The following is a 17,189-nucleotide window of genomic DNA, read 5'->3' as shown; positions in this document are numbered from 1 at the left end:
GTCTTAACTCTTTGTGAAATCCACCCACTGGGCACATTCTTATACAGTCCAATCTTTATAAAGTATCAAAATGGTCACATACATGTAGTATTACTATTAAAATTGCCCATAATTGTTGGGGGTTTTTTTTTGACAGGTAAATTAAACAAATTCTTTGCAGAACATTTGATTCCTTCTGCTTTGACCAGTTTTCCCAATATTTGGGAATATTAACTCTCAAGCTGCAATAATCTTCTAAAACATAATGCTTGTGCCAACTTGAAAAATTTAGCTTACGATTTCTTTTTTTACATTTTCTTTACCAGTGTACATTTCTGATAATTTTGTATTAGATTAGCTGGCAATGCCGTACAATTCCTGTGAGAAAGAATATCCCAGAGAAATAAAAAATACTCTGGCAACACAGCGCAATCGAAAACTCGATTACAACTTAATCTCCTCTCTCCATTTCTTACCTTAACAACCTGTGACACTGTTCATCGACAACGAGGAATCGGCACGGTCTTGTAACAAACATCTACCAAGAAGAAGTGATCCAAAACTGTCTAGGGCCCCGATTGTAGTATGAGATCCAAGACCTTTAGGCTTGCCTTATTACCAAGACAGACCTCCACCAAGGAAACTTGAGAAATTTGAAGAAAAAAACTCCAGCAAATTTCCTCCGAGAGCAGTAACAATCCGGAAATTTGGCTTCACCTCTTAATTGGATCCAGGAATAACACAGCAACATGGAGTTGACATGATTGGACCGAGAGCTTTAAAACAAAACTAGTTCGGTTCAGTTCACAATGTGCCCCTGTTTCAGTTAATTGTACTTGTTTCAACTTTGCACTTGAACTAATAAATAACAAACTTTCTGAATGTTTCTGACAATGACCCTAAAACAATGTGTTTTTTTAAACAAACAGAAAAAGAGAATGGTTTCCTAATTAAAGAAGATCGATTTCCCCTGACGACGACGACAACGTTCTATTAAGGGAGTTTCCTCCCAGCATGTATCCAGATATAATAAACCAAGTTCGATGACTCACGTCTTTTTGGGATCAAGTTCAATGGGCCCTATGTACACCGGCCAAGCCAATCTAAACAGCGGGGGGTGTCAAAGTTGATGTTAACGTAGACTGGCCATCGGCAGGAATACCCATTCAATGGATCATGTCATTGAAAAGAAACCATTCAATTAAAAGAAAAAAAAGGTTAACTGTTCATTGTGTTTTAATATCCCTGGCAGGGACGGTGTACAAGGCATCAAACAATGGCCCTCCAAATAAAAAGGGGAAACTCAAGGTTTAAATACATTGCACTGTGTAGGTTGTACTACCTGTATAGCTCTTTAAACAAGATGCGCATGCCGGAAAGGGTTTGCTGTGGACTGTGCTGCCCTGGAAAATATCTCCCCAGAGACTTATTACACAAACATATTGTAGGCCATATATGTAACTGGGAGTACATCAGGGATGGTCCTGCTACTAAAGCCCATAAATATGTTTTAATGTATAATCATCCTTACTGGCAGCTAGGAGCTGAATTGCTGAAGGATGTGGCTACAACGTGTTCGAGAAGCATGCAAGGGCGCCTTTGGCTGCCAGCCACATCAACCCATTATGACCACGGAGCACAGCCAGAGATCAAAAGTGTTCGATTTTTCTCGAGGGAGGAAGACCGGATGGTCTGGAAAACCCTTGTGGCAAAGCAGAGAACTAACGCACAACTCAACTCACATTAATGGCCCTTGCTAAGTATCGAACCAGGGTCACCTTGGTGAGAGGCGAGCGCTTTACTATACAACTCAACTCAACTCACATTAATGGCCCTTGCTAAGTATCAAACCAGGGCCACCTTGGTGAGAGGCGAGCGCTTTACTATACTACTACAAGCCAAACATGGCATGTTGGAAAAGGCATTAAATTTATTACATAATAATCTAACTACCAGTTTTAGGGGTGGGGTTATGTTTTATGGAAAAAGGGGGGCAGTACCAAAACCTTTTAACTGAAATACATGGAGAAAGTAGGATAAATATTTTTAAAAATATGATTTGCCTTATTTCTGCCCCTTTTGTGAGAGAGTTACGTTTGGTTTAACATTTACATTTTTTATTGTAAATTATTTTAGTTTTGATCCTAAGAAAAGTATGTTCGATAATTTTTTCTTCTTCCCTTACTGAGTGTGGCTTCAGCCTTGCTTGGGACTCATCCGTAGCACGAAGCATCCATAGCATGAAGCATCACCCGTGCGCCCTCTAGTTCTTATATAACTCTATGGTTGTACCAAACTTTCTTAGTGAATTCCTATCAAATTCCTATGGAAATAGTGATTGTGCCAGAATACACAATAATATTTCCCTAAGGCAGAGAGGTTGACAACACAACGACGTGAAACAAGGTTGGGGGCACAGACTTCCTTCCAATAACATAACAGCCAAGTTTATGTTGATTTTAGTTCTGGTAATATGCGCATGAGGTATGTCATTATTTGTTCATCACTCAGTCCTCCAGGCAACCACAACAAAGGAAAACTTGTTTTCTTCAGTGAGTTTCTAGAAAAGCGGATGGTAAAGGTCCAGAACATTTATGTAGTATCCGCTAATGTTGACAAAATGTAAAGGTCTTGATGTTAAAGTAAACAATTAAAATATGACACATAAAATAAATACTGTAATCCACAGCACCTAAAATGAAGGCCAAATGTGTACATTTGGTATGTGTTTTGAAAGGGTGGGGAGCTGAACAACTGCAGAGTTTCATTGGACTGTAAAGAGAGGCACTTACTTTTGAGTAAAGCTTACACTTAATACAGGACAAGGTTGTCACAGGAATCAATTGGGAGAATGCACCCATGGCCGAGGAGCATGGGCAGTAAGCCTCTACTCGCTACTGGTCAAGGTTATAGTCTGGACTATTAATGACAATTTCTAAATAAAGATAATTTGTGCATCTTCACCAAAAGACTGTGTCTGTTTAGTTTTACCCATGTGATACAACCAGCGCTTGGACGACAGGCCCTATGCCAGTGGTTTTAGCTTCAACCAGTTAATTCTAAACTGGACAAGCCAGACCTTGTTTTTTTACGATTTAATCATATTACCTCTCTATGCAAATATCTTAAAATATCAAAAAATACTTTTGAGTTTGGTTCAATTGTGTTCAGTATTAAAGGAACAAGTTGCCTTGGATCGGACGAGTTGGTCTTTGAAAAGCATTTGTAACCGTTTGTTATAAAGTGCATCTGATCAGAAAGATATTTTAAAAGTAGAATATAATGATCCACACAAGTATCACTCGAAATTGCGTGGTTTTCCTTTTACCTCATCGACTAACACCGTCGGCCATTTATGGAAGTCAAATTTTTGACTCCCATAAATGGCTGATCGTGTTAGTTCGCAAAGTAAAAGGAAAACCACGCAATTTCAAGGCAAATTTGTGTGGATCATTATATTCTACTTTTAACACATCTTTTTAACCAATAATATATGCGTTTTTTTAACAAACGAATACAAACGCTTTTAAAAGACCAACTCGACCGATCCAAGGCAACGTGTTCCTTTAAAAGTACACTCATCTATAAAACTTAAGTAAAAATCTTCCATATTACTGATTGGTCAAAAATTTGTAGTATAGAGTTGTGTTTAACTTTGTAGAAAGTTCTTTCTCTTTCAGACTCTGTTCTTGTACAGACACCTCTGTCCCCTTCTTAGCTACAAGCCCAGCAGCCGATTTCACGAAAACGCCAAGATTAATCCTGTCTCGAGTTAGGACGAGTAACCCGTCCCAACTTAGGATAGGTTCAATGTGTCCTAACTTCTTCCAATACGGAACTGAACTCGTCTTGGTGAAATCGACGGCTCGACAGTCTTGTGGAATTTTTGCCCCAATATTCAAGCCCTGCAAGGTAACACAGAGGTACCTCATTTACTTTTACTATGATCCCAAAAGGATGGATCATTCCAAAGCTTTTAAATATAATGCAATTTTAGTGTTGGTTCTCTTGGAGCACAAAAACTGCCATTGTCAAAGAGTCAACTGTCAATGCTTATTTTAGACGAAACTAAACAAATGCTGTAGAATGTCAAGGTGAAGGTATTGGGTAGGGCTGGCCTTAAAGGCAAAGTATACCTTTGGTTTTGGGAAATATTTGTTTTTTTGTTTTTAATACAACCGATAGATACGGTAAACAACAAAAACTACCTTGAGAATTTCCAAAGGTGGTCGTGTTTTCACCGCAAAAGCTGGAGTACGGAGGAAGCATAACCCCAGTAAAAACACACAATCTGAGAAAAGTTACAGATTCAAATGCTGGGGCATAATAACTTATATCTTTTTAGATAACCACATTACTTCAAAGTATGTTTCTCAAAATGCTACACTTTCGTAATCTACTGCAGGACTCTAGTTATAGTCCTAGCAGCTTTTATTGCCATGAAGTTTTAGAGTTAAAAAAAACCCAAAAATATACCTCGGGCCTTGATTTTCATCGATGTAAGCAGGCCATTTTAATTTTGCAAAGGGCACTTCCATTAGTAATGTTGAAGTCCATAGGAAACTTTTGAAGGGGCACCAAGGCCAAGACCGGGGGCAATGTAAACCATGTCCTCCAAGTGTAATTCCAAGCCCGATCGATAACTTCCCTTTAAGAGGATAAAAGCATCTGATAACATTGATTGAGTCAACATCAGTGAACGCCAACAATGGAGCTGACAATACAAATCTCGCAAGCCAGTTTTGGTAAAAACGTGATGAACAGCAATGTCCTGACAAGAGGCAGTTCAATGAACAGTTCGGTTTTAAACTTACGGAAATCAAGCGTGAAATGAGTGTGTGAATTTTGACACTGGAGTTGTCAAAAGGTTGTCAAATGAGTACAAAAGTGTACACCGTGTGTGGAACGTATCAGACTAGCTGAGATGCCCCCAGACAAAGTGTTTGGCTAAAATTGTAAATTTGCTAGATTTACCAAGACTTGAAAAAACAAATAATGTGTAGCGTTTGTTATTCCCTCTTAATTATTTGTCAATTATTTATAGCTAACTTAGTTACAGCACTATTGTCCGCATGGTAGCGACATTGGACTTTTTAGCTGCCCTGTTAAGATAACGTGGCTGCGCGAAAGTCTTCCACAACCTTTTTACGCCCGTTAGTTTTACATCACGGTCGTGGTAAGTTGACAGGGAGGTCAGTTTACCATTACACGTCTCTGTTAGATTTAATTTTGTCATTTACAGAAAAGTCCCGGCCCCAAAAACCAAACAAAGTCCAATTGGGAGATTACAGCTTTAATAGGTGTAAAACTTGTTACATCAATTTTTTCGACCCCCCCCCCCCTTCCGTCCATGATTTATGCTCATTGTCACCTATGGAGTCATTAGTTATCAGTTATTTTCCTTTTGTACACCTTTACAGCAGGTGACTAATTGTGTACATTTCACAGACAAACACATTATTTGTATACACCATGTTTTTGTGGATGGCCATGACACTACTCTTTGGAAGAAATCAAATCAAACAGACATCAAAGGCGCTACATTTATCTTTCATTGTACTCCAGTGTTTGTATAACTGTCCACAGGGGTATACAGGAGCCTCCAGTTAAAGTGTGTGGTTTACACAGTGATTAGGACTAATGAGGTTATCACTAGCAGTCTTTACAAAAGTCAACTTGTGGTTTGTGTTTGCACACTCTAAATTCGTTTTGGTGGGCTTCTGGTTTATCAGTTAAAATAAATGTTACTGTAGACCATGGAGGAAAAATTAGACTAGACTGGGCAAAGAGTGTGGTCACTGGACTGGGCTATAAAAGTCAATGTAGTTTTAGTTTAAATAATTTGGAATTGTGTGACGTTGTGGGTAAGGACTGACTCCTTCCAAAGGTTAATTACTTGAAACGCTGTAATCAGAAAACTGGGGTCAGGGTGATGCTTTGTTCAACGTCTAGGAACACAATACAAAGGTTTTCTACTTAATTGTATTTATTTAAAGGGTGGCTGCAGTGGGTTTTTTAAATAATTGAAACGATTAAACATGACTTTTTAAACCTAAAATATTGTTTTAATTTTTTTATTAAATGCGCAAGTATTTTAAAAATGGTTTTCAAGAGATTAGGGGAACCCACCCCCCCCCCCCCCTAAAAGGGAGCATAAACGTGACGTCATGTCGGGAACCCGAGCCGTCGGGCCCCCTGGCTGTGTGCATATAGAGACGTGTGCACTGTGTGGCTTGGTACCTAGGCGCGTGTAGTTAGGGACCAGACTCTTTTTGCCGACGATATGTTTGAATTCCCGACGTTACGTCGATGGTAGGGGGCGGTAACAATCCACAAAAGGGGGGGCATGACTTATTCGCTAATTACGCAAGTGAGATTGTCAGGGAAAAGACAAAACACAGTTTATTGATGTTTAATACATATATCAGAAATAAATGACAGCAAAATTAACTGTTTTATTTTAACTCACTGCAGCATCCCTTTAAAAAAAGTTAAATTTAAGGTGTTTTTTATTTAAGTCACTGTTCTGTCTGCCAAAATAACTCCACTTGGCTAATATTAAAGTCAAGGTGATTTTATTTTTAAATTTTCCCCTCAACTGACACTTGACAGGATCTCAATTAATCAAAGAGCCGTAACTGCACCAACTTTGTAAATCAAAAATTAGGGGTCTGATTTTTGGCCCAAAATAGCTTTTCTTAAAATAGATCCTAGAAAGTTACAATCTTTCAATTAAAGGCCTATGATTGATTAGCCTATTGGTAAATAATTTGAACCTGAAGATATTTTTTAATTTGTCAGGATTCAAAATTTAATCACATCCATCAGTCATCAGTTAAAAGTGGTGCACAATTTAGTGTGTACTAGTTCATGGCAGTATTGCTATTAAGTTGTTTGCATTTAAATAGAAGGTTTAAACCTTCTATTTGAAGCAACATTTTGCAATCAGGTCTGTATGCTTCATGTTTGAAAGGACAGTGGTACCATGGGCATTTTCTCCTTGGTAAAGAGCACTGTATGAAGAAAAAAAAGAGTAAATTTCTACTGTAGCATTTCAGAGGCACCAATTGACAGGGGGCATGGACGCAATCACCTGCATTGCCTCTGAAAAACCTTGTTCAGTGAAGGGAGGAACCCTTCTTAATGAACAAACAACTTTCCTTGAACAATGTTTGAATGCAACGAAAACAACAACTTTACTCCAGGAAAAAACAGCGAGGATTTCTACAACAACAAAGTGATCTTAATCTGGGATGGTATGCCTTAAAACCTTAAACCCTTCATTAAATATTAACGTGAAGACTGAAGATCTGCTCTTTTGCGTTGTACACATTCTCATGAGGGATTTGATTAGAGGGACATCAATGAAGAGAAACAATGAACGGCCCAAAAAAGAAAAAACACCCTTTGTATTTGGTGGGTGATAGGTTGCAGGGAACAAAGAGGTATTTATCTAACCTTAACCTTAGGGGGAAAAGTGGGGGCTTAGTAAGGGGGGCTATAATCGGCTCATTATCTGGGTGCTTGGGGATGCGTGCTTTGGGGATGGGGGGGGGGGACAAGGGATCAATGTATTGAGGTACTAACCTAAGATGATAGAGAAAGGGAATTGCCCATCTGCATGTTTGTGCAGATTCTATAACTTCAGTTTTCAAAAATTAAACCTAGCTTTACGAAAACTAATTAGGTTCAGTTTATTTATTTTTTAAAGCAAATTAGGAAAATGGGAAGATATAATAGTTGGCTTCGTATAATATAACAAGCAGTCATAAACGCAACTCAGTGACACTACAACATTAGCCAAAGCACTTTAACAGTTTATTTTCCTGCAAGGTATTGTGGAGAATGAGACCAATTCCTTCACATCGAGGCCCTTAACACCATGTAATGCCATGGTTAATAAAGTGCTGTGGTGCATATGCAGCCAATCAAACCACAGCCTGGGTGAACCCCAAGGTTCTCATCCCTCAGGGTTATCCCCTAGCTGCTGCTTCTTCCCAGGCTGTATCTTATGACGCTGTGATCCCCGACTACATGGCAATTAACATTTATAACAGTTAATGGCTTCTGATTGGTACCCTGAACAAAGAAATTGACAAAATAGAATAGAGGCCATCTCCACACGGCAAGTGCTCAGTTCAGGGCACATTAATCCAGAGGTCGTTGGTTCGAGTCCCACGTCGTCAATTTTTCTTTGTTCAACCCAAAATTATTTAAAGTTAACCCAGTCAATGTCCCTTGTGTTGTTTTTAACACTTTAAAACTAAACTATTTAATTAGACATTAACATTGTTATTCATTAATTAATTTTAATGAGGAAATTTTATTTTTTGATTATGATTCATGGATTTATTTATATTTAATGTAAGGAAACTGTTGTATTAAAAAAACCTACCATGACCCGATTTCCATTAGGCAGCCAGGAGAATACCTGTGTTCCAGGTTGACTGACGGCACGATCCAACCTCTGTGGCATGGGTCCAAATCCGCCTTTCCCCCCGTTGCATTCTCTCCTCGCAACCGGTGGGGAGTTGCTGTAAATCTCTACATCTCCGGAGTCGAAACTCTCCACCGAGCTCCAAATATCATCTTCGGAATCGTCCTCAAAAAACGTAAAATCACTGGCAAAATTATTGGTTTTATTCGTAGTGTTGGCTGTAAAAGACCTCGAGAATCTTTCCGGAATTGTTTTCAAGGCGGGTGCTGCTCGGTGTTTAGAGAGGCCCGCAGCCGAATCTGAGTAGGATCGAAGGCGTAGTTTGGGGAGCACTTTTGGGAGTTGCTCTTGATCCCCTTCAAGTTCTAGAATTTCATCCCACTGAGATGATTTTGTTGGTTGCAGATGAGCTGGATCAAGACTTAGCGACCTCAAGAAAGTTCGAAGTTCCCTGTCAGTCAGGGACTCTCTGTCATCCGTGTGTGCAAAGCTTGAAGATCGCTTTCGCATCCCGTGGAGAAATCCCTTCTTTTTGGTGTTTCCGGACGCCATAATAATTCCACCGGGGGGTCCTTGCTTTAAACGTGCGCCGTACGTGGAGCTAAATTAACCGGTGTGGTTTTGGCTCACCGGCCTTGCGAAGCGGCAACCTTAAGATTCTTAAATCCTTGAAAACATCATCTCGTTTTTGCTCCTGCACTTGTACAACATCAGCCACAGACAGTCACTTCGAGATGTACATGTATATGTCCGGTTCTTTTTGCAACCAATATTTCGTTTGAGCTCTTCAAAATAAGTTAAAATCCGGCTATTTCCATGCGTGTTGAAAAGTTACCATACCGCGCCGCGCGTGCTAAACTTGTTATTAATTCTTGACTAACTGTTAACGGTTCACTGGTTTTCTGATCGATTTGTACACGCTCTCGTCACGAACATCTGATTGCCTCGATGGTTAAGATCGGGTGCCAGGGAAAATAATAGAGGGCGCTAGTCAACTTGTCCATCACCAAAAATAATGCAGTTTGTGTCAAGAGTTGGTCTGTATCATTTCTTATGGTCTCTATAAATTTTTTTTGGATAATATTATATTTATGACAAAAAATAAGTACAATTTTAGTTTAAAACTGTTTTGCTGGTTGATTTTGATGTGTAATTAGTAATTTACGGGTTTCACGATTACTCTGTGAAGTACTTATGCCAACGCAAATGACACTGGTTTCACCCAGAGGGGCTGTCCGCCGGTGATTCTGTTTGCTCGTCCCCAGCGTCTTGCTTTAACCTAGATAGACTGGCCGCTGGGGCCGAGCGAAGTGATTCTGTCCCCATTATGGGAAATTAACGTGGGATATAGGAGGAGGATTCAAAAGAGGGCGCTATCAGAGTAAGTTTGTACACAGTTCGCCATTTATATAGGGGGACAGAATCTCCTAAGGGACAGAGTGGAATTCGGGCTTCAAAAAATAATCCTCAAAATAGATCACGTGTATAAAATAACAGCGTTATTAATAACGTACATCTCACTACAGGAATTGGCAGTGTTACAGTACAAAACCACTCGCTGCGGTGTAAAAATACAACCGGGAAGCAATTATTGTTCTGCACTATTACAGACAAGTTTTTTTTTTAATCGATTCAAAAAAAGGGAATCCCGCGAAAAAGAAAAAACAGGAACATTAATTGAGTACGACAACACTCATCAGTACAGAGAGAAACAAATGCATCCGGGAACGAATGGAATAGGTTAGTTCCCTTTCATTGCCGCGGATCCCCTCCGAGAGCTAACACGTACCGGGTTCGATAAAGCAGTTGAGTGGTGTCTGGCACTGGCACTAAGTGAACATTGATCACCATGGATCGAATATGTACAGCTGTGTTGCAATGGTGCTCCAGGGACTTTCTCATACACAATATCAACCTCGACCCTCTTGGGTACCCATTGGGTAAAGGAAGCTATAAAACGTCTTGCTCAAGGACACGAATGACCGGGATTCGAACCAGTGACACGCTCCGGTTACTCTGACTTTGAATTCGACGCACCATGGCTAAAATTGCGCGGTTTTCTTTTTACCTCGTCGACTAACACGGTCGGCCATTTATGGGTTGACTCCCATAAATAGCCGACCGTGTTAGTACGCGACGTAAAAGGAAAACCGTGCAATTTTGAGTGATACTTGTGTGGATCATTATATTCTACTTTTACAACATCTTTCTAACCATTTGCATTTCATAACAAACGATTTCAAACACTTTTTATAGACCAACTCGTCCGATCCAAGGCAACGTGCTCCTTTAAGCCCTGATGTGTGCATACGCAAAGCACGAGCAATAATTATTATCAAAACAACCGTAGGGCCAAGCTGTAGTCTGAGTCGAATCTGGAGTCGAAGTCGTTGGGTCGAAAAGGGTATGCATCGCCTAAAACAGGCACTCCGAACATCATAGGAGGTCTCATGCGTGTTGGAACTTCCGTAAACCAAGTTGGTCCTTCCCATAATGATCGAGTTTTATGTGTGCACAGTTGCTCTTGAAATGCTTAAGTAAAATGTAGCTTACGGTTGTGAAAATGTTCGTAGAATATTGTTGGGAAAATAAAATTAGCTGTTGCAAACAACTGTCTTACCAACCAAATGGACCGATGGTATAAATGCAACAAAATAATAGTTAATGGCCTGACGTTTCGACCCTAGCAGAGTCTTTCTCGAAGGCTATTTATTGTTGAGAAAGAAAACCATACACAGCATCATATTATAACAATGAAATAGAAATACATTTTAACAAAACAACAAAGAAAACCCATATTTACATCGGGTACCTCGTCCTAGTTTCGTTTATTTTAACCACATCTCCATGTTTTAACAAATCATTTAACGGATATTCATTTTATACAAAAACAAAACTTTGTTAAGTGTTATAAATGTTTACTTCGTTCCTCGTGTTAATTTTTTGGAGTTTGGACATTATCTGATCACACTCGATCTTTAAGCAGACGTGGGGGAAAAATAATCCAGAGATAAAGAATGACATTATTATGAAGTAATAGCTTAGTAAAGCAAACAAACTGTTTTCGCGAACACTTTTTTAAAATAACTTCTCGTTACTTATCGTTGAACTAAAAGAAAATTTGGGGAAAACAACTGATAATGACCCATCTATTTCCATGACCACATTACTTCGTATGAAGCGATTCTTAAAAAATTAATGATATACATAGACGGGTTTTATTGTCATTTATACTAAGAGTGATTATTAAAGTTTTCTTATTTTAAAGGCACTGGACACATTTGGTAATTGTCAAAGACCAGTATTCTCACTTGGTGTATCCCAACATGCATAACATAGAAAAACTGTGAAAATTGTGGCTTAATTGGTCATCTAAGTTGCAAGAGAATAATGAATGAAGAAAAACCCTGTGTCACAACTTTGTGTGCCTTCAGATGCATAATAAAAGGCTATCAGGTCGGACGTCTTTAAATATATTGAGTGAGGAATTACCTCTTTCTCAAAAACTACGTTACTTCAGATGGAGTCGTTTCTGACAATGTTTTATACTATCAACAGCTCTCCATTGCTCGTTACCAAGTAATATTATGATAACAATTTGTTTTTAAGTAATTACCAATAGTGTCCAGTGCCTTAAAGTCTAGAGCGAACATTACACAAATTCATGCTCTTATAGAGGCGAATGCGACAGGTCTGGGAGGGCACATCTTTTTTGATGACAGTTTTTTTTTGGGTACTTTTGCCCTTCCCTGGACGGCCTGTGCTTGTTTGATTGTTTTGCTTGTACGAAGAATTAAAATATAAAATTTAAAATATATATCCACTGGACTCACTCAGCCAGAATAAATCTAGGAAGATCTCATGGAGTTGTTAAAAGCTTATAGGACGGGAGTGGCTGCATGCAGACTGATGTCTATTAATTACACTTCCCATCGGTGTATGACAACACGTTCAGACGGTCTCGTTCGCAAACTAGACACAGTATGCACAGGTTGGAGTAGGTTTGACCTCTAGCGCACACGTTGTGTATGCCCAATGCACGGCAGTCTTGGTCCATGATAGCGTCGGTACAGAAGTCTGGTTTCTTTATATAAAACATAAAAATTAAAAAATTAAAATTTAACAAATGATTTTTGTGTGTGTTTTAGCACTGTATAGGGCCTACAGTGTGCTATCCCCAGTACTATGAAAACAAAATCACGGGCATATAATTCTGTGGGATTCGAACCCACGCCCAACTCATAAATGAAAAAAAAAAAAAAAAAAAAAAAAAAAAACATCCACACATGTTGGAACCGTTCAACAATGATGTTCCAAAATTCAGCACTACAAACTTATGACTAGTCATAGGAGATATTACAAACTTAAGGCTTGTTCTAAGTACTAGCATAAGTGGTTGATCTGTTATGATAAGATCATTTTTTTTAATGGCCCTTATTTCCCTTTTTTGTCGTTTTGCGCTCGCGCGCTGTGTGTGTGGTCGAGCAGTTCGTTAAGTTCCTCACGGGAATTCATATACTCGTCCTAGCTCGAGATAAGACTAGTCTTAACTACCCCTGTGCCTTTAACTGAAGTGTAGACTTGTGGACAAGTCATGAGTGGTCTGTCGCGGTGAGATAGTAAGAGTCGCGGTGTATTTTTGTGATCGAATACTGCTCATCCGAGATCACTGCTCTCGGGCGAAGCTGCTGGCTACCGACCACACTCCCCCACAATACCACCTCAGCGCGAGAGCAGTGGGGCCGATTTCACAAAGCAATACAATTCGTCCCAAGTTAAATTGTCAGTATCACCATAGTGGTTTACATTGTGACATCACACTTTACTTAGCAACTACGATTGATTTGCAGTTAAGATCAATTTTTAGGTCTATGTGAAATCGGCCCCAGTAGCCTCGCGATAGGGCGCCAGTGCCGTGTGAATCGCGGAGAGAGTTAGGAACACTATTACGACAGACTTGTCTACAAAACTGGAGTGTTAATCACAAATAAATTTAGGCCTCCCCGATGCTGACAAAATGTCACCAATGACCGACGCAAACCACCCCCAATGTTACCGTCCCCAGTGATATAGTAGCCTGTACTCACCGAATACCCTTCACTCTCTGCATTGCAGTCACCAATCAGACAGACTAAAAAGAAAGAGAAACAGAAGAAGAGGCGGGGGGGGGGGGTTAGCTTGAATCGTTTAGTTTTTCAGTTTAGTGTTAAGTTTTTCAAATGACCAATTTAATACGGTAACATTACGTCATGCGACACCTGCGCACAGTAAGCGAAAGTAGTCGACTGTATGCTGTACTGTGTCCCGGAAAACTGAACACGGCGGAAGACTGAAACCGCCACACCTGGTCGACCCAGGGATGATAAACGAACGCACCCAAGTGGCGCTGTAAGGGGAGACCCCCCCCCCCCCCCCCATCAAACTTCTAATGGTGTCCAAACCACAGACATAAGAACCAATGGTATGTGTAACAATCTCCTTCTTAATATATAGCGCCCCCTTTTAAATCATCTTCCTTCAGCCAATCATATTAAAATCCCTTGGAGAAAGAATCTCCTGCGGATCCACTTCGATTGAGTCACTAGACTTATTAATATTATTTAACGGAAGCCCATTTAGTAACAAGTTATGTTTCTTTTTTAGGGGCGAAAAGTTTTTCTCTTTCACAATGATAGTGTTTCTCTTTCAGTAAATGGGTATGTCTCTTTCTCTCAATGGCGCGAACTTGTTTTCCCCAAACGACATTGCAATAATTTTTCCCCCTTTTCCGTCAAACTTTGCTCTTTCCGTCAAAAGTACCCCATATTATTTAAATTGGCCTGCTCTTTTACCAAATCATTGCAATGTCGTTTGGGGAAAAAAAATAGCTACCTGGGCCAACTCCCATGGCTCTGCTTACCGCCCAATTCTACGCTTACGATCAACATTCGCCGCTTACCCGCAGGCGCCGAATTTCTGCGCTAGCTAGCTGTGTGTCACATGCACAGCGTAGAATGCCTAGATTCGTTGAGTACGCACGCGCACAAGCCAACATTTCATGCTAAACCCGTGAAATAAGCTTACCGTAAACACAGAATGTCCTGCTTTCGTAAGCGACCTTTGGTTATTGACAACGACCAGTCTTCTCGCTTGGTGTATCTCAACATTATGCATGAAATAACAAACCTGTGAACATTTGAGCTCAATAAATCTGGTCGTCGAAGTTGCGAGATAATAATGAAAGAAAAAACACCCTTGTCACACGAAGTTGTGTGCTTTCAAAATGCTTGATTTCGAGACCTCCAATTATAAACATGAGGTCTCGAAATCAAATTCGTGGAAAATTACTTCTTTCTCGAAAACTACGTCACTTCAGAGAAAGCCGTTTCTGACAATGTTTTATATTATCAACAGCTGCCCGTACTTGTTACCAATTAAGGTTTTATGATAATAATTATTTTGAGTAATTACAAATAGTGTCCACTGCCTGTAAAACATGTAAGCAGAGTCATGAAACTTGGCCCTGGCGGCCACTAGTAGGTATAGGAGAAACCCTGCCGCCTATTAATAAGAAACACTACATAATCCAAGTGAAACACTACCGCATTATAAAAGAGAAACACTACGAACCGTGAAAGGCCTTCAAATAAGATGTTCTCCGACTTCGAGATAAATTGTCGAGAACACAGGAGCAGCGAAGATCGAAGGGGGTTTGCAAAAAGAGGGGCATTATGTCAATGTTCATTATGCAGTAACTTGCTACTGGTATATTATGGGTTCTTCTTCCAGAACATTTAAACGGTGAACAAAATAGTCTAAACACTTTTTCATGATAATCTTAACCTATACTGATAAGATTTTGAATGGTCGTCATAATAATACTCTTACCTCCAAAAGCCAGGCAAAGCGTCAACACAAACACATTCATGACGAAAGAAGGAACAGTCGAGTTTTTCCTATAATTATAGTGGCTATAAAACGGAGTTCTGGTATCGGCCAAAGTCGCGTCACCCTGATCATGCAACAAAATTAATGTGTTTTGCTGTGTGTGACATGTGGTACCTTTTATACTCAGTGGTGTTGATATTAACGCGCGACCAAATCATAAAGAAGATGATTACTGATTAACCACTGTCAATAACAATTCAACACGAACATTAAAGTTCAGGCACGTCATTGATTTGTTAGAAGGAGCGGATGTGGACACGAATTGCCAAGTCCCCCCCCCCCCGCAGGTGAAGGGGCGCGGACTATTTGCAATACATTTTGTGCCAGTGGTTAACATTATTTGGAAAAAAGAACTTAAAAAGATTTCTAAATGGAAGCAACGATTTCACACGAATAACTCAGCCCACACCACTCTTCCGTCACCAACTATAGAAGCGCGGACTTGTAAACGTGATTTTGCTAAGCAGCATTTTTCTGTGCTTAGCTCAAGTTTGTGTCCTTACATGCTTTATGAATTCTGGCCCAGATAATGTGTCGACGCTGGTGCTTCAAGTTCACACGCTTTGTTTCTGGCTTGCAAAAAGGGGCAGATGGTATTGGAAATCATGGCAATAATCTCTCATTTCAGGGGGTTATTTTTAATGTTATTGATTCCAGAACAATGTCCTTTTGTCCAACATTGGCTAAAGAACTAAATTAAGGTGAAGGTGTTATTGCTATTAATATACTTTGCGTGATGTATTTTTTCCAAGGTGACAAACATAATTATTGATAAAAATGAAACCCACACACCAGGTGGACCGTATTAAGCTCGATCACTTCACATAGCCCCAGAAACTCTCATCTTGTTTGTGTTTCTACCACTCGAAAGAACACTTTTAGAAAAAATCGAACTTCAGTGGATTTAAAGGTTACCCGACACCAAGCACGACCACATTTTGGACGTCACAAAGCAACAGATCGATCGCGAAGGGCACAAAGTATATTTACCTTTTTAACAGTGAAGTTCGTCAGTGGGCACGAGTTATTGACTGACATGAATTAGAAGAAAAATATTTCAGTTTTTTTAGCACGTTTACGATGAATGGCAGGAAATTTTGTATCCGCACAAAGCGAATGGTGCAGAAATTGTATTTTATAGCGCCCTCTTGTGAATCATTCGGCCAAATACAATATTAACATCACTTTGCGTATCACAGCATTATGCGCATAACAAGTATGACACGATTTGGGCTCAATTGGTCATCGATTGGGCAAGATACAAGAAAAAACACCCTGTATTAAATCGTGTGCTTCAGATACACAAAACAAGGCTTCAGCTGAAGTATTTAACATTATTTGAGTGAGAAATAACCCATTTCTTAAAAACTACCTTACTTCAGAGGAAGCCGTTTCTCACAATGCTTTATAATAATAGTGCCTTCTTATATAGCGCTCAGGTCCGTCACGCAGTGACGCTCATGGCGCTTCACATTATTACCCCAGGGGTCGATTTCACAAAGAGTTAGGACTAGTCCTAACTTAGGACTAGTCCTAAGAGATATCAAAAACGTACAGCTAGTCTAGCCCTAAGTTAGGACTAGTAACTCGTCCTAACTCAAGATAAGACTAGTCCCTAACTCTTTGTGAAATCCACCCCTGGACAATGGGCCTTAAATCATTCCTTAAACCATCTCAGATCCCTGGGTAGTATTAAGCCTGTGCCGACAAATATGTAGTGCCCTAAGCTAATCAATCACGCAATAACAACCTCTGCCCTCACAGGTACCCATTTACCCCTGGGTGGAGAGAAGCAATAATAGTTAAGTGTCTTGGTCAAGGACACAAATGTCACGACAGGGATTCA

General features: G+C 39.8%; 2 protein-coding genes across 2 annotated transcripts in view; both read right to left on the bottom strand.

Annotated features, from left to right (window-relative positions):
• The window catches only part of LOC117296694, a 49,558-nt gene extending 40,486 nt beyond the window's left edge, over nt 1-9,072 (bottom strand). The window contains exon 1 of the mRNA XM_033779735.1: nt 8,375-9,072. Coding sequence (XP_033635626.1) covers nt 8,375-8,968 — 594 coding nt within the window. The 5' untranslated portion in view covers nt 8,969-9,072. The remainder of the gene's footprint in view (nt 1-8,374) is intronic.
• Nucleotides 9,073-12,188: 3,116 nt separating this feature from the next.
• LOC117297046 lies at nt 12,189-15,539 on the bottom strand. Its single transcript, XM_033780170.1, has 3 exons — nt 15,284-15,539; nt 13,504-13,547; nt 12,189-12,500 (listed from the first exon to the last, which is right to left on the bottom strand). Exons 1-3 carry the CDS (start codon nt 15,321-15,323, stop codon nt 12,333-12,335), a joined length of 252 nt encoding a protein of 83 aa, XP_033636061.1. The 5' UTR covers nt 15,324-15,539; the 3' UTR covers nt 12,189-12,332.
• Nucleotides 15,540-17,189: the final 1,650 nt, after the last annotated feature.

Source organism: Asterias rubens, chromosome 11 (genome assembly GCF_902459465.1).
Source record: "Asterias rubens chromosome 11, eAstRub1.3, whole genome shotgun sequence".
Taxonomy (NCBI): domain Eukaryota; kingdom Metazoa; phylum Echinodermata; class Asteroidea; order Forcipulatida; family Asteriidae; genus Asterias; species Asterias rubens.
This window is presented reverse-complemented; position numbering and strand designations above follow the sequence as displayed.

Excerpts from the sequence above, each read along its gene's own strand:
- LOC117297046 (XM_033780170.1), bottom strand. The coding sequence starts at position 15,323 with ATGAATGTGTTTGTGTTGACGCTTTGCCTGGCTTTTGGAG. Across the intron at positions 13,548-15,283 it reads GCTTTGCCTGGCTTTTGGAG|TCTGTCTGATTGGTGACTGC; the intron begins GTAAGAGTATTA and ends CTTTCTTTTTAG. Across the intron at positions 12,501-13,503 it reads CAGAGAGTGAAGGGTATTCG|AAACCAGACTTCTGTACCGA; the intron begins GTGAGTACAGGC and ends TTTTATATAAAG.